Source organism: Pseudophryne corroboree, chromosome 2, assembly GCF_028390025.1.
Source record: "Pseudophryne corroboree isolate aPseCor3 chromosome 2, aPseCor3.hap2, whole genome shotgun sequence".
Taxonomy (NCBI): Eukaryota; Metazoa; Chordata; class Amphibia; order Anura; family Myobatrachidae; genus Pseudophryne; species Pseudophryne corroboree.
The window spans coordinates 149,344,444-149,366,741 of record NC_086445.1 but is presented as its reverse complement, the minus strand read 5'-3'; the positions used below and the strand labels follow the sequence as shown (position 1 = coordinate 149,366,741).

Sequence of the window (22,298 nt, the reverse complement as noted above, 5' to 3'; positions counted from 1 at the left end):
AGCCTGTTACTTTTGCTACACTATATGGGTTGCGGTAGGGAATTACAGACTAAGGTGGACATTTACTAAGCAGTGATAAGAGCGGAGAAGTGAGCCAGTGGAGAAGCTGCCCATGGCATCCAATCAGCACTTAAGTAACATCTATAATTTGCATACTATAAAATGATACAGAGCTGCTGGTTGGTTGATGGGGCACTTCTCCACTGGCTGACTTCTCCGCTCGTATCACTGCTTAGTAAATGTCCCCCTTAGAGCCTAATTCAGAACTGATCGCAGCAGCAAATTAGTTAGCTAATGGGCAAAACCATGTGCACTGCAGGGGGGGCAGATATAACATGTGCAGAGAGGGTTAGATTTGGGTGTGGTGTGTTCAAACTGAAATCTAAATTGCAGTGTAAAAATAAAGCAGCCAGCATTTACCCTGCACAGAAACAAAATAACCCTCCCAAATCTAACTCTCTCTGCACATGTTATATCTGCCTCCCCTGCAGTGCACATGGTTTTGCCTATTAGCTAACAAATTTGCTGCTGTGATCAGTTCTGAATTAGGCCCTAAAGACCTGGGGGGTAATTCAGATCTGATCACTGGTGTGCGGTATCGCACAACGGGCGATCAGATCCTAACTGCGCATGCGTATTCCCTGCAGTGCGCACGCACATCGTACAACAACAACGGGCATCGCCGGTCAGCGACGGGATGGTGTGAAAAATCCGATCGCATGGGCAGTCGCAAGGTAATTGACAGGAAGAGGCCATTCGTGGGTGGCAACTGAGCATTTACAGGGAGTTTACAAAAAACACAGGCATTGCCAAGCGTTTTCAGGGAGGGTGTCTGATGTCAGCTCCGGCCCCGATCAGCCTGTTCTCATCACACTGGAGGAGTATGTCCTGGGCTGCGCAGAGACTGCACACAGTGGATTTTCGCAGCTCAGCTACACATGGGATCGTACACTTGCACGGTGAATTTACACTCCCTCTGGAGACTATCTGATCGCAGCACAGCAAAATTAGCAGCCCAGCGATCAGCTCTGAGTTACCCCCCTAGTTTAGTGTAACTGGAAGGTATATGTAGTGTGATGTTATAGTAAAAGCAGGCCATTGTTTGCCATACAACACATATGCTGTTTTGAACCCTAAGCCTCTTACAACTAATCATTTAATGCAAACTTGTCTAATCTTCCAGACATGGGCATAAATTTCAGGCAACTGCTGCAGGTTGCTGTGGAAAACTCAATCCCAGGCTTTTGTGTGATTAAGTACATACAGCACTAAGCTGTGTATCGGCCAGTGAAGAATGGACAGTCTTGGAAACAACCGTTATAATAAAAATGGGACATAACTTATTTACACTGTTTTCAGTATTAGCGATCGTTGGCGGAATTCACCTGGAGGTGAATGACTCCCCGGGGTGTCTTACAGAGGTTGGATGCATTTAATAACAGAGCTACCTTTCTGTGCCACTCAGTTACTGCAATTGGGTTTTGTTATTATGGTGATAAACATTGGATTTGCAGGATATGTTTGTATTATCAGTGTTGGGAAAATGAGCTGATAGTTGATGGAGTTTGCTGTAGTTTCTAGAACATAAGCATGGATGAATGTGCATTTATAAACAACGCTCTGAAACTCCATCCCTAAAAATCTGATATTTACAGCCATATGAGAGGTGCACATCACAAGATGCACCCGGCTTCGTTCCATTATCATGTGTGCTAGGTTAACGTCAGGCGCACATAAACCCAGAGACACTTACACCATACTTACCTACTGTCCCGGATTCGGCGGGAGACACCTGGTTTTTCAAGTAGTCCCCCGCAGCCCCGGAAGAGTGGGCACACCTCCCACTTCCTAGTGAAATGTGCAGAATGTGGTGAAAAACCACAGCAAAATAGCGGACTGGCGGAGAGGGCGGAGCCTAATGATGCAATTATACGCTAATTGCATCATTTTAGCTCCACCCCCTTTGCAAATATTAACCAGTTGTGAACTTTTCCTGGTGAATAGGTGGGGCTTAATGATGTAATTATCTCAGCCCCACCCTCGTCACCGCCCACCCGCATCTCCCGGAGGTCATTAGTACCAGGAAAGTTAGAACACTACACACGTGAGAGGTCTTGTTACTTTACTTATTGATCCACCCGTGTAGTATTAGCAATATGCACAACTGTTAAGCAGCACTTACCTTGCACATCTGCATTATTACACCACACAGTGTATTAGTGACCTGTGTCTGTCAGTATGTGGCTGCAGTCATACAACCTTTGCCACCACCATGTAATAGCGCTGCTGCAGAGCAAGCCAAAAGCGCCAAATGTTCTAAACCATTGCAATCTTGTGCAGAACAACCCTTGTAACAAACTTTACAAAGGGTACTCTATCTTACATTACAGTTGTGCTGCACTGTTACCTCTAATGTGACAGGTCCTCTTTCATGTAGGAAATGATAAGAATAAGATAAAAACAGTCATCAAGTTAACAATTTAAGTTAGACAAATAAAATATATATGTGAGTGTTTCTTCTTTTTTATTGTAAAGGATATTCAATAGAACAGGTTCCCATTTTCCAACTGTGTAAAGAAAGGCCACCAGTGGCCATATTGTCTCATCTATGCCGCCGTAAGTGACAGATAATGAGTTGTCCTTATCTGTGTACAACATAATATATCAATACATAAGAGGAACAGATGGGCGATAATGTCTCTATTTTAAAAATAAACGACTTAATTCCTCTACTGGGTGCACTAATCGTCCTATTCACAGCTGTCAGCACAATACATTACTTCAATCCAAAAATAACAGGGATTAGCCGCTGTGGGTGTTCCCTTGTTTTCGTGCATGTGGCTCAGACACTAAACATGTAAACATATATATCCATTTGTAATAAAAACAAATAAACAATACCCAGTGTGAACCTGGCGATACATCCACCCGCATATATAAAACCTGTAGTAACTGCAGATTAGTACAAGATAGGAGGATGTCACGGTGCACTGACATTTGCCTGTAGTGAAGGAGAACTATAGTTGCTGCCTCATGGAATAGATGCCCTGGAATATTAGGGAGGGAGCATGAGTTAATTCAGAGCCAGAAAGTATTTTTGGCACTCACTGCAAACATTCCAACCCATTCTAGTGTCCCTCCTCCCCTGTATGTAGACATAGAGGGTGGGATGCCCTAAGGGAAAAATGCGGTAAAACCCCCATTTTCAAATGTACTAAGACCCAGCCACCGGGTTTTCGCCACCCAGGGTATCGCCATCCTTGTGGTTATGGGGTATCGCCTTGGATGGCGATACCCCATAGAAGCCTATGGGCTTCTTATCGCTGGCCGCTGCAACCCGTCGCATCTGCCGCAGATGTCGACTCACCTCCCCCCCGGCATACCTTCCTCCAGGCAGCCTGGATCCGGAAGGTAAACTCCTCCTCCCCCTAGCAACGCAGCCGGAGGTCCTTCCGGCTGCAGGGGGGAGGAGGAGGCGCCGCGGACAGCCTACTGCTGCAGCTTCCTGGCGTGCGGGCAGTGTGGAGACCCCTGGGAGGTGACAGAGACCCCCCGCACACCACCTCACAGGTATCTTGGGGGACCTCCGTAACTGCATTGCGATGTTGATCAACATCGCGGCGATGTATGTTAATACATCCCGCCAAGAGTGTTATACAGTATGGTCATATTTATCAGTAGTCCTGGTTTAAAATCAGGACTAAATGGTCCATTTGCTCCGACCACATCTGGGCTACATCCAGATACAGCCACAGCCTGCCATGGCCATGCTGAATAGTTAGTCCAGGGGTAGGCAACCTGTAGCACTCCAGCTGCTAGGGAACTACATCTCCCAGCATGCACTACCACTGTTTTCCTGTCAGGATATGCTAAAACTGTGGCAAGGCATACTGGGGTATTTAGTTCCACAGCAGCTGGAGTGCCATAAGTTGTGGCAGGGCATACTGGGGTATTTAGTTCTACAGCAGCTGGAGTGCCATAAGTTGTGGCAGGGCATACTGGGGTATTTAGCTTCACAGCAGCTGGAGTGCCATCAGTTCAGTTGCCTTCCCCAGAGTTAGGCCATACCTACAAGCCTCACAAAAAGAATAGCTTTTGAGTCGTGTGCATGGTCATTGTATAGTTATGTTGTGCAGACCACATACATATTAGTTAGTTTTTTGGCCTGTATTCAGTTAGTGGTGATGTGCAGTTACAAGCTACAGGTGCAAAAATCAATGTTATTGACAGAAAGCTACACCGCACATTCCTGCGCACCTCTATAGGATGCAAGGAAAAATCTGCAAAGTTGGTGGTTGCGAGATGCGTAAGAAATGGTTGTATTGCTGGCATCTATTTGCCAAGCTTACGTTTTTACCGTACCATCAGACATAGCATGCATCACCCATAAACTCAGATAGAATAATGCCACCCAAATGAGACATTCTCCTGAACAAAATCCATATTACTTGTATTTATTATTACAAACAGCAGCATCTTGTGCAAAACATTTCCTGCTCATCTTAAGCAGAGTAAAGAGCTGTATAGATCTGTTCTCTTGGCGAAATAATGACGTTTCCTTAAATACTCTGCGCAGATAAGCATAATGTGGACTACGCCATTAAATGGCATGACATACATGTAAACAAGCAGGCTGGTGTAGTCTGGCTGACCCACTGTGCAGGGTCAGAAAACACTGCTTCTTCTGGCTCATTGACAAATATATTTAAAATAAATTCAGACAGGAGTAAAAAGGGTTCACTGAGATGTCTCCCTCAGGTGAACACATTGTAGCAGTGACACGACGTGCCAGGCTGTCTTTTCTCCATGCTCTCCAGACCTTGATCTCTTAGTGCTGTTGACTTATAAAATTTAGTTTATCCTGGACCTGGACAGCACAAATATGATCTTTTGCTGCACCAGTATCTACACAGCCGAGAGGAGTTCTGTGACATGAGACTTATAGTAACTGACTAACTGTACAGAAGAGATGAGTTCTCTGACATACCGGTACATGTATGAGACGTATAGTACCTGACTGTACAGAGGAGATGAGTTCTCTGACATACCGGTACATGTATGAGACGTATAGTACCTGACTGTACAGAAGAGATGAGTTCTCTGACATACCGGTACATGTATGAGACGTATAGTACCTGACTGTACAGAAGAGATGAGTTCTCTGACATACCGATACATGTATGAGACGTATAGTACCTGACTGTACAGAAGAGATGAGTTCTCTGACATACCGGTACATGTATGAGACGTATAGTACCTGACTGTACAGAAGAGATGTGTTCTCTGACAAACCGATACATGTATGAGACGTATAGTACCTGACTGTACAGAAGAGATGAGTTCTCTGACAAACCGATACATGTATGAGACGTATAGTACCTGACTGTACAGAAGAGATGAGTTCTCTGACATACCGGTACATGTCTGAGACGTATAGTACCTGACTGTACAGAAGAGATGAGTTCTCTGACAAACCGATACATGTATGAGACGTATAGTACCCGACTGTACAGAAGAGATGTGTTCTCTGACAAACCGATACATGTATGAGACGTATAGTACCTGACTGTACAGAAGAGATGAGTTCTCTGACATACCGGTACATGTATGAGACGTATAGTACCTGACTGTACAGAGGAGATGAGTTCTCTGACATACCGATACATGTATGAGACGTATAGTACCTGACTGTACAGAAGAGATGTGTTCTCTGACAAACCGATACATGTATGAGACGTATAGTACCTGACTGTACAGAAGAGATGTGTTCTCTGACATACCGATACATGTATGAGACGTATAGTACCTGACTGTACAGAAGAGATGAGTTCTCTGACATACCGATACATGTATGAGACGTATAGTACCTGACTGTACAGAGGAGATGAGTTCTCTGACATACCGGTACATGTATGAGACGTATAGTACCTGACTGTACAGAAGTGATGAGTTCTCTGACATACCGATACATGTATGAGACGTATAGTACCTGACTGTACAGAAGAGATGAGTTCTCTGACATACCGATACATGTATGAGACATATAGTACCTGACTGTACAGAAGAGATGAGTTCTCTGACATACCGGTACATGTATGAGACGTATAGTACCTGACTGTACAGAGGAGATGAGTTATCTGACATACCGGTACATGTATGAGACGTATAGTACCTGACTGTACAGAGGAGATGAGTTCTCTGACATACCGGTACATGTATGAGACGTATAGTACCTGACTGTACAGAAGAGATGAGTTCTCTGACATACCGGTACATGCATGAGACGTATAGTACCTTACTGTACAGAAGAGATGTGTTCTCTGACATACCGATACATGTATGAGACGTATAGTACATGACTGTACAGAAGTGATGAGTTCTCTGACATACCGGTACATGTATGAGACGTATAGTACCTGACTGTACAGAGGAGATGAGTTCTCTGACATACCGGTTCATGTATGAGACGTATAGTACCTGACTGTACAGAAGAGATGTGTTCTCTGACAAACTGATACATGTATGAGGGGGTTGGGTTCGGGAGGCCGGCGATCGGGATCCCGGCAGTCCGCATGCCGACGCCGGGATCCCAGCCATCAGAATGCCGGCAGGGGGGCGAGCGAAACGAAGCCCCTTGCGGGCTTGCTGCGCTTGCCACACTGCGGGCTAGCTGCACTCGCCACATGTTCTATTCCCACTCTATGGGTGTCGTGGACACCCATGAGTGGGAATAGCCCTCGGCCAGGGCCAGTTCTAGACCTTGTGGCGCCCAGGGTGAAAATTTCCTTTGGCAATGGGAGCATACAGACACTAGAGGTCAATCTAGTGTCTGTGTGCTCCCATAAGAGCACACAGACACTAGAGGTCAATTATGACCTCTAGCGTCTATGGCTGTTCTAAACTGCCGTGCGGTGCACGATGACGTCAGGCGCACCGCACGGCAGGCACCAGTAGCAGGGAAAGGTGCTCTCTGCGAAGGGAAACCAGACGCTACCTCACTGTGCGTCTAGTTTCCCTTTGCGGATAGGACCTTTTCCTAACCACCACCGCCGCCACCCCAGTTAGTAACGGCTCTTGCCACGGCGGCGGCGGCCTCGGGACAGCGGCGCCCCTTGCAAAAGTCCTGCTTGCCCGTGGCAAGAACCGCTACTGCCCTCGGCCCCCTGCCAGCATTCTGGCGGCCGTGATCCCGGCGTCGGTATGCTGATTTCCAGGATCCCGATCGCCGGGATCGTGACTACATCTCGTATGAGGGATTCAGTATGATTTACCGGCGACGGGAAGCCGGCTGTCCATATCCCGACAGCGGGATTCCGGAGTCGGTATCCTGACCACCAGGATCCCGATAGCCAGGAAACTGAATGAATCCCATGCATAAGACTTATAGTACCTGACTGTAAAAAGGAGATGAGTTCTCTTACATACCGATACATGTATGAGATGTATAGTACCTGACTGTACAATATGCACAATGACATCATAAGCTAAGCCTGTCTTGCTGGGGTGACATGTGTCTTCTGGCATAGACCTCAACCACATGGACTGGTCTATTTTGCCATCAAGCTTGCCTGCAGCTAAGGAGATGCAACACAGAGAGACAGGCTGTCTGTTCAGCCATTCTCTAATCATAAGTAATTATCAACAGAAAGACAGGTTCTCATCGCCCAGGGATGGAGATTCTTGTCATTATAATAGGTAGTGTTTCCACCAGTCTTCTACCAACTGGCCCAAATATATTGCTGGTCCCACATATACTAACACTGCATTTTCCACACTGATGGTACAAAGGTTAGTCCAATGTTGTTGCTAATTAGGGTTGTCCATTGATGCATACCTCCCAACATTTGTGCTGCTGACATCTGTACCGAAAAGGGGACATGGCCTCACGGTGTCCTCTCCCCTCCCTTCCCATTTCATCACTATAATGGCATGCCCCCAGAGACTGTCCCTGCAGTGTGTAAATGCATGTGCGCGGCACCTATTCACCCACTGCTCACCTGCAGAGCAGCAGCGCGCACTCCCCAAAATCAAAGTTACCCCCCCCCCCAACACACACACACTGTGGCCCGCGGGTATGAAAGCGGGACACTCCCACTCAAAGCAGGACAATTATAAGTTGATGCTTTGCTGTAAAATATTATGTGTAACGTATTTTAAGAAATTCCAAAGTGTTCTGGACATTCTGAGAAAGTAGGCAGGTGAGCATGTAAAACTGTGTACACACTGGGCGATACATCGGTCGTTCGAACGAGCGGCTGATATATCGTTAGCGGGTCGGCAGGAATGAACACCCAATATGTCTGTGAATGGCGTAGTTCACAGACATCTCGCTTTGGCTCTGCAGATATATCGGCGCATCTGGCTGTCATAGGCTTGTGCTCTGGGTGTACCAGGTGTGCACAGGCACACCCTAATGACCGGCACCCCTCTAACACACTCTCGCATGATCGATTAAAAAACAAAAGCATTTCCCCGCATGGTGCCAGCAGCCTGTTCAGCACTGACCGTGTTAATGCATGGGATGGGACGCGCAGTACAATCACTGACTCCGCCTCCATCCCAGTGAATGTGTGTGCAATGTGATGAGATGACGTCACTCAGCGCACCCACCAATCAGCCAGCTCTCTACTCCTGTGCGGCCATGCTGTGAGAAGAGTTGGAGGAGCGGTGCTACTCCTCTTTGGAGGACTGGAGTAGTCACGGAGAAACATATTCCCAGACTGAGTCTGTCTGGCAGTGGCTGGCCTGGCTGGCACTTAGGCAGGCAGCAGCAGTTCCTACAGACGTGCAGGCAGCGCGAGTGTCCACTGTCTTTTATCTTAAAATGCCTGCCTGCAGGGAAAGAGGTGGGGGAGGGGGCCAGGCAGGGTGAATATATAAGTAATACATGATTTAAAAAACAATATTTTAATAAGATTTGATAGATAGATAGATAGATAGATAGATAGATAGATAGAATAGATAGATTTGCAAAGGCAGCACTCCATGGTCTTTTTAATAAATATACCGATTTAAATGCCAACGTTTCAGATGTCTTCATTTACATCCTTTGTCAAGGTTAAACATCTGAAACATTTGCCTTTAAACAGGGGCGTAGCCAGAACTTTGTGGGCCCCATAGCAACATTTTGAACTGGCCCCCGTCCCAATGCTTCTAGAGAGACGCTTCTCTGCAGCAGTTGTTAACTTGGGTTGGGTATACGTGACCGCCGGTCACCATACAGACGCCAGGGTTTAATAATCATCTGCCAGCCCTCACTGTACACTCTATTTAATCAACTTCCCTATGTTATTTAGTTTTCATTAAGTGCCAATATGTGGTGCTAGTCACACCCAATAGGCAGTGTTAGTCACGTCCAATAGGCGGTGCTAGTCACACCAAATAGGCAGTGTTAGTCACGTCCAACAGGCCGTGCTAGTCACACCCAATAGACAGTGCTAGTCATGTCCAATAGGCAGTGCTAGTCACACCCAATAGGCAGTGTTAGTCACGTCCAATAGGCAGTGCTAGTCACACCCAATAGGCTGTGTTAGTCACGTCCAATAGGCGGTGCTAGTCACACCAAATAGGCAGTGTTAGTCACGTCCAATAGGCCGTGCTAGTCACACCCAATAGGCAGTTAGTCATGTCCAATAGGCGGTGCTAGTCACACCAAATAGGCAGTGTTAGTCACGTCCAATAGGCCGTGCTAGTCACACCCAACAGGCAGTGTTAGTCACGTCCAATAGGCAGTGCTAGTCACACCCAATAGGCAGTGTTAGTCACGTCCTATAATCGGTGCTAGTCACACCCAATAGGCAGTATTAGTCACGTTTAATAGGCCGTGCAAGTCACACCCAATAGGCAGTGTTAGTCACGTCCTATAAGCGGTGCTAGTCACTCCCAATAGGCAGTATTAGTCACGTCCAATAGGCGGTGCTAGTCACACCCAACAGGCAGTGTTAGTCACGTCCAATAGGCCGTGCTAGACACACCCGATAGGCAGTACTGGACACGCCCCTCCAATGTTACACTCCTTAATAAAACGTGCTGCACATGCCTATGTTGGCTGTGTGTACGGACGCCTTACACTTGCTGCAGGGACTGACATCACTGCTGGGCGGGCATGACAGGACCTACATACTGAGCGGCTGCTTGGTAAGTGTATATGATTACCTGAATAATCCGCTCTGTCAATGTGATGCCGCCAAGTCGCTGTGGTGTGTACCCAGCATAAGAGAGCTCATGAAGATCGGGGTTTGGAGGGAAGGCCGGTTCTACTGTATTCTAAACACTACAGTTCTGTAATGACTAGAAAATGGAGACAGTGCGCATATTTTGCATCCAACCCCATGATTGTGTGACAGTACAGTCTTTTACATAATTTCTATCTAGATAATCGTTAGTGGAATCTTTAATATTCTTTTACAAGCTGTAATTCTATGTGAAATGGCTGCGAGGTATGCAGAAATGCGAGGAAAACACAATTTACAACTCAGCCTTTATTATTTCAGTTTACAGTTTCATAAATAATACATTAATGAATGTGCTGCTGTTTCAGAAGCTGCAGTTCCAATGCTCATTAGCACTTTTTGGTGTTATATTTCACAGCGCCACTTCTGTGGGAATATGTGATCTCTGTTAACAGGCTGGAATTGATGGCTTAACGTTCAAATGGTGCATTAGCGCTGTTCTAGGCTCTTGCAGCTGTCTACTTAACTGCCTGTCACATTTCCATGCATAAAAATTAAGGTTATTACTGTGTAATAAAAGAATGGGATAATGTTGTTTTAAGACCCAAAACACTTTGTTTAAAATGTAGGAAAGCAGTTTTATGTCACCGGCTACATGACTGATAGTGCATGTATAAAGTATAATACAACAATGCGAAATAGCGATAATAGGCCAAACATAATGACAGGGGGGATCCGAGTTATTATTCTGCCAGAGGCGACAAATGAAATGTTGCCTCTCACATGTCTAATAATAACAGTTATTATTGTCTCTTGCCATCATCATCATTTACTTATTTATAAAGCACTAAGATAGTCTGTAAGACAAACATACAGTACAGGGACGTAAAATGAAAAGATGCATGTGTAGGGTTTTACATTGTCATATAAGTGTACAATTATTCAATGCTTAGGATTAATGAAGTGACCAGGGACATAGGCGGATCCAGGGGGGGGCACTCGGGCCCGTGCCCCCCCCTGTCATTTATGACTTCTTTTTTTCAAAAGGAGAACAGCAGCAGCACTACTGCTATTACAGCAGCACTACTGCAGATTTGATAAAAGAGCCGGCAGGCACTAGGACCCGCCGCTGCTCTAACAGCAAGTCCGTGTGGTAACCAATGGGGAGGCTGGAGCTGCAGCTCCAGCCTCCCCCTGCTCACACCGCAACCTACCTCCCCCACTGCCAGCCGGCCAGAGTCCAGCCCAGGCGCGGGGTTCAAATGCCAGCATCGAGTAAGACTGTTACTTATGATGGCGCAGAAGGCTTCATTAGCCCTCACTGCACCGCACAATAATCCCAGCGCTTCCTCCTCCACTTCCTTTACCACCATGCTAGGTGTAGTCATACTCAGCCTCAGCTTTGAGAAGGTGGCCCGTGTGATTGTGACAGGGATGTCCTGCAGATGTCTTATGCTGCTTCTGCTAATCAAAGATGGGCAGTTCGTGTCCTGCAGTCTGAGTCTCAGCGCAGTGCCCAAAACAAGATATGCTGCAGCTGCCACCACCAACTAAAAACTTTAAGAATTATATTGTGCTGGGGTGCCTTCCAGGCTCCCATAACTAATGGAACAGGTGACCAGCATTTCAAGGCCCAATCAGCCTTTTCATCAGGGTGAAACATTGGCAATAAACCTGGATGCGCCCCTACAGCCAATCATTACCTGATGGCGTATTCTGTGAGGTCACGCCTCCTGTGATACCACACCCCTTATCTGGGAGCACGCGTGCCTTAGGTGCATTTAAGTATAACTGTTACCGTTCCCCTATCATGGTGCCCCCCCTTTCATTTTCTTTTAGATTCGCCCCTGGCCAGAGACACAGCTAATTCCCATCTGAACACAGAAATGAAGTGCTCTAAAGAAGGTGCCAGTAGCTTTACAACATGGATTGCAGAAGACCGCCGCTCTGAGCCCCCAGCACCTCAGAGAGGAGGCCTCTGCACCATGCGCAAAGGACCGTACATGGGTGGTCATTCCGAGTTGATCGCAGCCAGCAACTTTTTGCTGCTGCCGCGATCAACTAGCCCACGCCTATGGGGGAGTGTATTTTAGGTTAGCAGGGCTGCGATCACTTGTGCAGCCCTGCTAAGCTAAAAAAAATTCACACAAAACAAGACTAGGCCTATACCTACTTACCCTGTGCGATGGATCCAGCGATGATGGGCTCGGCTTTGACGTCACTCCTCCACCCTCCGTTCACCTGGGCACGCCTGCGTTTTACTCACCAATCCCCGAAAACAGCTCCAAACGGTCCGGATCCGCCCTGCACCGCCCTCTTCCTGTCAGTCTTCTTTGTGGTCCGTCCTGCGACCGCTTCCTAAGCCGCGACATAACCCGGCGACCCCTGTCGCCGGGCAATGTCGCGCACTGCGGACGCCGTGCATGCGCATTTCACGCCCGTTTGCACCGCAGCGGTAAACCACCTGCATGCGAACGGGTCGGAATGACTCCCATGGTGTGGCTCCCCTATTTGCATTTTTGGACTGTGCTGCAGCCCCACCTCTGTAACTGCCACTGGCAAGGAAGTTCAGGAACAGAGCATTTTGTACCTAATGAAATGGGTCATGTTGGAAGGTATGGGAACATGATAATCTTACTTACAGATATGAGTTTGTAGGGATTACGTAAACCTTTGATGATCAGAAAACAGTATGATAGGCTGAGGAACACAACCATAAACATTAGCCAGTGTCAGATTGTTGCTCTAATCCACAGGTTCTCAAACTCAGTCCTCAGGACCCCACACAGTTCATGTTTTGCAGGTCACCTGTAGATTTTTGAAATGTGACAGTTGGTGATACACAGTGCAGCTGCTGGGTGACATGGAAAGCGTGAACCGTGTGGGGTCCTGAGGACCGAGTTTGAGAACCACTGCCTAATCAATAGTTTTGATGACAGCATAATAGTGGATGACCTATAAAGTAGAGAGAACACATTGTGAGACCATGCACATATGTGTTACATGGTTCTGAAACATGCTTCAGACTCAGCATCCTCTGTTCTGCTGTGACCTCAGGGCATGTCTCACAGATGACCTTGCACATACAGATTTTAATAGGTTTTATTGTGATGTCTGCATTAAATATCTACATGATGCCCAAGTAACCTGTGATTCTTATGGGTTTAACAGGGCATGCTGGGACTTGTTGTAGCTCCTTTTCAGTACTTTCCATGTTTAGAATTACTCATTGATGATTAATAACAATTTCACATATGACACCAGGACTCATTCAGTCATTGTCGTCCTACGTTCTGTGTGCCCTAAGCATATGTGATATAGAACAATGTTGTACTGTATCTCCGGAACTGTAATAATGTGCACTAATCACTGTGGTTGTCCATCCTGTAATGTTCTTCAGTGAAACTGATGATGAAGAACATTGACTACTCTCTCAATACCCAATAACATTGTTATCATAACTATAAATTGGACTCAGCAGAGTCATTCATAGTCTGTATTACAGGATTTGTTTTTTCTCTAAATCTATATAAACAGCAGCCCTTTGAGTCAGTGCTGTCCAGCATAGCCTAAGTCTGAAATCTGATTGGGTGGGTAACTAACTCCAAGGTCTGTCATATAAACTACTCAGCAGCCTATTTCTATTTGGAATGGTTTGTGTAATTTGAAGGTATATTACGTTGTTTGGAAATTAATAAAGCTCTTTGTCCTTTCATGCTCCCATCAGACCACCGCTCTTGATAAGGAGAGGCAGGTTTTCGGACGAAGACGCAACCAGGATGTGAGGAACCGATTCATGGCCCAGCCAGCTGCACCGGAACTTAATTCAGAGTCAGAGGACTATTCACCAAGCTCATCTGAAACTGTTCGCTCACCTAACTCACCTTTTTAAGGAAACACTTTAAGTCATGGCTTAACCCTTCGAGACTTCAGAATGACATCGAAAATCTTCTAGAAATCTGTTGTGAACATTACTAATGCTAATGTTTTCTAGGTTGGAAAGAGAGTACAAATAATTGGGGAGAAACCATGATAATGTGGACATCCCCGGCACTACGTATAGGGTAAATGTTTGTGTGCTAAAATTTATTTATAAATGAGTGAAAATATGACTGAATTTAGGGCTGCTATCAACAGAGAGCTTAGATATTGGTGGAGGACGTTTGCATAGAATATCACAGTAGTCATGCAGTTTATGAATGGTATATCACAACATATGTGGCCAGGGAGTAAATAGTGAATGGTCTTGTTCTCACACTGAAACATGAGGTAAAATAATGGTAATGTAAATTAGGCCGGGTATGACATTTGGAGCCTAGCCGCAGCTTGGGGGGTGAAGACTTCCGTGTGCTTGTGTTTATGAACACCAGTGCACAAGGAATATAAAAGGCTCTGAGTGTACAGTGTGCCTGCTTGAACACAAATGCATGAATACAAATTAAGGGTGCTATAAACTGTGCAAGTATGGACTTAGGAAAAGGAATACAAAGTCAAATTAGTCCATCAGTTGTATCACTTTAACCGTTCCACACTGGAAGGTCAGGGAGAGAATTCGCAGACAGTGGATGTATTATGAAAATGTTGCAAAGAAAAAACATAAACTCAAATATTGCAAACTACTAATTACACATTTTACGAAGGCCAAATTTACCAAGCAGCATTTTTGTGTGAACTTATAATAGCAATGCAGATTCTGAGGTAAAATATTGTCAAAAACAGTGTGTGACAATGACTTATGTGCTTGTTGCCTGTTGTTCTTTTATTTTCTGTCTGTCATATTCCATCGAGAAAAAAATAAATCCAGTTATTTTTTTTCCTTGTCATTTTAAATTAAAATGCGAATATTCTGTCATTTGTTTTCATGTTTGTTTTGGTCATACACATTTTTTCACTGTCATTGTCATCGGTTGTAGTACATTGTCATCAGTTGCAGTAATGCTGTCATTAAAACATTGAATGATCAAAAATGACAACGATCTTGTGGCTGCTCCACTTCCGGGAATTACCCCATCCTTTAAGACATAGGACGGTCATGTATATTAAATCGGTAGTAAGCCCCCCGACACCCCTCTTCTCAGTTACATTAACAGGATGTGAGACGATCACATAACACTCACATCCAATCCTAGAATGACCTTTTCATACAATGTTGTCCGGCCCACCGCCAGCACTGCAATGATATGTTGTGATGTGGGAAGGATCTTTCTACCCATTTAATGAACAATACTACATCTTTGTCCCTTATGCAGGACAGATAAAATATGGAGTAGAGTGAGGATCAATTGAAGTAAAATACAATGAGATTACTAAAGGAGACAAGAGGCATTATTTACTATGTATTGCAAATGTACAGTAAAGATGGCTGATTCTACAGCTCAAATCAGGTATTGACAAGGTTTGTGTTTACTTTGATATACAAGTGGGTGACCAAATTGGTCAGTATCCAGCTGGTGCACCACTAGGGACGAGCAGCCGGAACCTCTTCCGGAAGCTTTACCACATCGCCAGGCTGATAGAGATTATTAGTGGTCATCTTAAAATTGCGTTTTATGCCATTCATGATCTTTTCAATTCTGGGGATTGCAGTTTCCATCCCATACACACTGCATTACTGAGTGACTTGCTCAATATTGACTGCAATATCACAGCATCTACAGGCACCTTAACCCATAGCCACTTTCATTGTCTACTTTTCAGTGTGTAACATTTACCAATCAGATAGTTGTTTACATTGGGGGTAATTCCAAGTTGATCGCAGCAGGAAATTTTTTAGCAGTTGGGCAAAACCATGTGCACTGCAGGGGAAGCAGATTTAACATGTGCAGAGAGAGTTAGATTTGGGTGGGGTGTGTTCAATCTGCAATCTAAATTGCAGTGTAAAAATAAAGCAGCCAGTATTTACCCTGCACAGAAACAAAATAACCCAGCCAAATCTAACTCTCTCTGCAAATGTTATATCTGGCCCCCCCCCTGCAGTGCACATGGTTTTGCCCAACTGCTAAAAAATTTCCTGCTGCGATCAACTTGGAATTACCCCCATTGTCTGATATCTTCTACCTTGACTGGTTGCAGCAGGTTAGTAAACATTGCATAATTTTTGTAATTCTGATGTATGCTCATATATGTCACCAGAGATGTTTATTCTCATTGCACCACAATAGGACACTGCCGGCCGTAGCTAGAACTTTTTCCAGAAAGAAGCATTGCTTATTAATGCAAGGCAGCTGAAGCAAATACCTGCTCTGTGCAAATATAAAAATTGGATGGGAGCCGATCATGTGCCACACGTTTCAGCCAAGAATGGTAGCTGCTTCAGCGCCTCCCATCCAATAAGTTGCTCATAATCCAACCTCTATAAATGAAATGTATCTTAAACGTTATCTGCCTCCGACCTACAGCAATGTAAATGCCAGAGGAAGAAAGTGGGCACCTTCATGTATATTTTCCATGCCATGCATTCACAGTAATCACAAGCCTGGAATATTCTATGTTTTATAACATTACACAATGTTTGTGGTGTAAAGTGCCACAGTTCTGTAATATATTTTATGGCTTTTTTCAGACTTCTTGCGCTCACTTCAAATAACCTGCTGTGTATTTATGTCAGGCTGTCATTACTGGTGTATTTGTCTAGTCAGGTTCCCACATGTTCTCTGCTTGGATGGACAGTCCCTACGAATTCTGCCATTGAAGGGTTAAGTCTTTTATCTGGCTTGGTTTATTTTTTTTGATGCCCAGTGAATGTTTTCATGTTACACAAGGGTATGCATTGCTCATGTTAGCAAGTGTTAACCCTCTGAGTGTTTGTATATAAACATTCATCAGGATATATATTTCAAATATGAGGCTGAAATTATTTTCTCAAACCGCACCAGGTCTACTACAGTGTATGCAAAACCATTTACACAGGGGTCTCAGTTTGTGCAAAGGAGTACTTACTGTGACTGTACATAGGTACTCAAACATTTTTCTATAATGGTGGGACATACAAGTGATAATTAGACCCCCAGAGAGCAGTGTCCTAGGGTTTTCTAGCTCCATACATCGCAGTAGGACCCTGACAACAAGTCTATCCCTATAAGAGAGGCATTTGTGGACTACAGTTTTATTGTCAATTTTATTTTATATTTTTATGTCTTCCTTATAGCACATGTATCTGTAATGCTTTTATGTATAGCGGCACCGCACCATTTTATCTAATGGCAATTATAATTCTTGGAAATGTATTACTTTGCAATGTTCGGGTGACAAATATTACAAATGGGGTACTAAGATGGAAAATAATTGAGTACCACTCAATTATACCACCATTACTCAGCACCACTTGAGTAATGATTTGATGATGGCTCATCAAATCATTCATAGAGATACCTTTCACATGCTACATTTTGAGAATTAACCAAAAGTTTAAAACATTCAAAATGCTATTTCTTCCCCCAATTCCTAGGTTTCTCTACTAGTGTAAGTAGCAGCACAAAAATGTGCCATACCCAGGAAAATACCCAGTAGTGGAACGAAGGGTCCAATACTCACCTTCAGCGGAACTGTAGCTGTGTTGGCATATAAAACACTATGGGGCAGATGTATTAAGCCTGGAGAAGGGATAAAGAAGTGATAAAGCTGTGATAAGTGCAAGGTGATAATGCACCAGCCAGTCAGTTACTGTCATTCAAATCCGTAATGATTGGCTGGTGGGTTATCACCTTCCACTTATCACTGCTTTATCACTGCTTTATCCCTTCTTCAGGTTAATACATCTGCCGTAATGGGCAGGATTGTGGGCTTTAAGATGACTCGATGCACCTTCTCAGCAGCTTATTTGGGGCTGTGTAGGTAAAAAGAGTAGACGATATCTAGGCCATATCAAACCCAAACTCTGCATCTCAAACCTAGATTTTTCTGAAAGTGAGGAAACTTCAGTCATTATTATTGTTAGGTTATTATTATTATTTCAGACTTACTTATTCATTGTAAAATAAATATAAAAAAAAGTGTGAAAGAATATTTGACCCATGCAATAGTCGAAATATGCCCACCAAGAATTTTAGCCCAAGGCCACAAAAGCACTTAAGCAGGTAATGACAATCGCCATGTCCTGTATGCACCGATAAGCTTTAGGGAAGCTTTACTGACCCCCTGTTATGACGGTCTATAAGCTGAAAGGTTTCTATTCATGTATCACTGTGTGTGTGTGTGTGTGTGTGTGTGTGTGTGTGTGTGTGTGTGTGTGTGTGTGTGTGTGTGTCACAAGCTGATGCATGACAAAAATGCAAATTCACTACTTAGTTGGCATTATACGATGGTGGTTCAATAAGTAAGGCCTCTCACATGTGTAATGTTCTCTATTTCATTCTAATTCCCTGCCAGAGCAGGTAAACCACTGTTCCCCTCACAGACTACTGCTCATATCAGTCATATTGCCCCAACATCATCAGATGTAAGATGACAGGGTTGGGGGAATCATGGTCAGACATTGAGGTGCGTAGTGTGATCAGATTTCTGCATCTAAAGGGCACATCAGCGGCTGATATTGATCACCGACTTGTTGAGGTGTACGGTGATAACGTCCACCACAGATGACAATTTATGCCACATTGAAGGTCTCATTCAGGAGGACCGACGCATTCAAGTCAGTGATATTGCTGAGGAACTGAACATCTCAGTGGGTACTATCGTTCATGAGCAACTGGGGTACAGGAAAAAGTGTTCACACTAGGTACCCAGTCAACTCACAGAAGTTAACAAAACTAATAGGATGGGATTGTCTCTCATACAGTTGATGTGGTACCATGAGGAGGGAGTGCAGTTCCTGCAGCGTATTGCTACAAGCAATGAAACGTGAGTGCATCATGTGACACCAGAGACAAAGCAAGCATCCATCACATGGAAATAGGCATCGTCCGCACCTTCAAAGAAATTCAAAACAACACCATCAGCAAAGAAAGCCATGGCGACCACGTTTTGGGACCATAAGAGCATGCTTCTTGTTGATTTCCTCACTAAGGAAGTTGTGAATGCTGCCCGCTTTTGGGACTCATTGACCGGTTGTGGAGGGCAATTCGCCAGACCACACTCAGCCAAATGTATGCGTGAGTTGTTACGGTGCTACCACTGGAAGGTACTGGACCATCTTCCCTACAGCCCTGACCTGGCACCGAGTGATTTCCATCTCTATGCACCATTAAAGAAGCACCCAGGTGGAAGGCAAATTGCAACAGATGGTGAAGTTCAGCAAGCCATCATGTCCTGGCTTCACGCACTTGACACTGATTTCTTCTATGCCGGGATAGATGCCTTGGTATACTGTTGAAACAAATGCTAAGACAAATATTGGGATTAGATGGAAAAATAATCTGTACCAAGCCAATTTTATTGATTATACCTATATGTATCAGTTAAATAGATTTATGTAATGAGAAGTCTTGTTCCCTTATTTATTAAACCACCCTCGCATAACATGGATGACTACTGACAATTATTCTAGTAGTAGTAGTAATAGTAGTTGCTTACAATAAATTGAATAGATGTATGCTACCAGTAGGATCGTTTATCTGCAATTATGGGGCACAGGTGTCAGTTATGCTTTAGCTCTTTTGCTAAACATTTTATGTAATGTCTGAACAAGAAATGTATTTGGATGGGAGCACCAGGGAAAAATCTTCAAAAATCTATTTATTCAAATATATGTATTATTAGCTCTCTAGTGAGAAAGCAGCATATAGAGTAAAATATATCTATTCATGTATTTTTACTATTACACATGCATGGGCCCTCATTCCGAGTTGTTCGCTCGGTATTTTTCATCGCATCGCAGTGAAAATCCGCTTAGTACGCATGCGCAAAGTTCGCACTGCGACTGCGCCAAGTAACTTTACTATGAAGAAAGTATTTTTACTCACGGCTTTTTCTTCGCTCCGGCGATCGTAATGTGATTGACAGGAAATGGGTGTTACTGGGCGGAAACACGGCGTTTCAGGGGCGTGTGGCTGAAAACGCTACCGTTTCCGGAAAAAACGCAGGAGTGGCCGGAGAAACGGTGGGAGTGCCTGGGCGAACGCTGGGTGTGTTTGTGACGTCAACCAGGAACGACAAGCACTGAACTGATCGCACAGGCAGAGTAAGTCTGAAGCTACTCTGAAACTGCTAAGTAGTTAGTAATCGCAATATTGCGCATACATCGGTCGCAATTTTAAGAAGCTAAGATTCACTCCCAGTAGGCGGCGGCTTAGCGTGTGTAACTCTGCTAAATTCGCCTTGCGACCGATCAACTCGGAATGAGGGCCATGGTGTGTAAGCTGCAATTCTGGAAATTTTGCTTATAAGAAAAGTTCTGTATTAAAGCATCATGCTAATGAATTAGAAGTCACCACCTCTAGAATGGGTGTGATACGTTATACTGGCGGATGGGATGCCAGCTGTCAATATCCTAATATCGAGCCCGCCAGAATGCCGGCAGCAGGCCGAGCGCTAAGAGTCCCCTTTTGGGACCTATTCCGGCTCTATGGGTGTCGTGGACACCCACGAGTGGGAATATCCCTGGTGCGCTGGGATTCCGGCTGTCGGCTGTCAGAATTTTGGCATCGGTATCCTGATTGCCGGGATCCTGACCGCCGGCATTCAAACTATATCTCTCCAGAATAGATATTAGATTCTCATTAATGTAAGCTAGGTTTGTGCATCTTAAAGTGCCCCTAAATTAAGACTTCCTTAGATTCTGTTCTGTGCATTTAATCATTTGAGATAGTTTTTAAATCAATTATATTCTTACGTTTTTATTAAACTTATCATACCCCAATCTACCATATGTGCCTATGAATGTTCACCGTACAGGATACATTGTACCCTATGGAAACCAGTAATGTCCGTGAAGACACAAATGAGATGCAGATGAGAGGTATATAACACTACACCGCACAGAATCACATATAGTCGCGTATGCAAGCCGTAACGTATGAGCAGTTTGCTAAAACCTATAAGATGTATCCACATTCCGAATTGGGAAAAAATAATAATAATGTTCTATTTTTTTTACTATGATGAAAATCAGTGGTCAATACATGTGCTCTAAGAAACTAGTCCTCCATAGGGAACAATGCAATCTGTTTCCCTTCCAGTGTGGTTAAAGAGCAACAATTACTTTGGGCTCTGACATTTTGGATTCAACATTTGGGATCGAATTGATTTGAAAAGCAGTTTGATTAGGGATCATGTTAATTGGTACTCACACTTGGGTATCAGTTTGTTCTTTTGGGCATTGATTTATATACATACTGTACATACACACCTATTGCGAGCAAAGCTGTCCTCCTCTTGCTTCTACTCTTCCTTAGGTCCACTAACTTAGCCAATTGGTTTACACTTTGCCTACACATGTAATTATGCGTGTACCCTGTATGTTAATCTGATACATTGTCTACCTTATTGCGTATCTTTTCATGACACATTGCTCTGTGTGCATATATATATATATATATATATAGCAGCTGTGCTGATCTTATATTTAATATTTATTGAGCTCTTGAGTGTAGCCACCATTCTTGTGAGTATTTATTCTACCCTTGTTTGTAGGGAACATGGGCACGTTGCCCAAGAGAGCTTACATTCTAGCACTAGCTCTGGGCAGTTGTTAATAACGGGTGTGGTATGGCTGACCGCCGGTCAGCATACCGACGCCGGGATCCCGGTGGGGAGGGGCGAGTGCAGCAAGCCCCTTGCGAGCTCGGTGGTGACCTGCATCCGCCACGTGTTCTATTCCCACTCTATGGGTGTTGTGGACACCCACGAGTGGAAATAGTCCCTGTTGGTAAGCTTGCCGACCGTCGGGATAGTGAGGGGGTGGGATGTTGGTGGAGGTCATGTGACCGTCGGTCTCCCGACCGCCGGTTACATGAATACCACCCATTAATAACAGGTACAGCACTAGTTCTTAGCTCAATGCAGTTTGTATTTAGAGATACAGAAACAGAATGAGTTGTTGGCTCTGGGCAGTTGATAATTACAGGTATAACACTACCAGATAGCGGCAGTGAAGAGGAGGTGGATTCAGAGAAGCAGACACTGAAAGAGCGATTAGATAGGTAGGAAGAGAACCAAGAAAGGGCAGTGTCCTGAAGACCTAGGGATTGT

At 44.5% G+C, this 22,298-nt stretch overlaps 1 protein-coding gene across 4 annotated transcripts in view; it reads left to right on the top strand.

Moving 5' to 3' along the window:
* DCLK1 (doublecortin like kinase 1) overlaps positions 1-15,145 on the top strand; it is a 560,745-nt gene extending 545,600 nt beyond the window's left edge. For 2 of the 4 annotated variants that reach the window (XM_063951824.1, XM_063951822.1), the window contains one exon: positions 13,900-15,008. In XM_063951824.1, the coding sequence (XP_063807894.1) occupies positions 13,900-14,064 (165 nt within the window). In that variant the 3' untranslated portion in view covers positions 14,065-15,008. Of the gene's footprint in view, positions 1-13,899 lie in introns of all 4 variants that reach the window. The other 2 variants (XM_063951825.1, XM_063951823.1) reach the window with 2 other exon arrangements.
* The last annotated feature ends 7,153 nt before the right edge of the window (positions 15,146-22,298 follow it).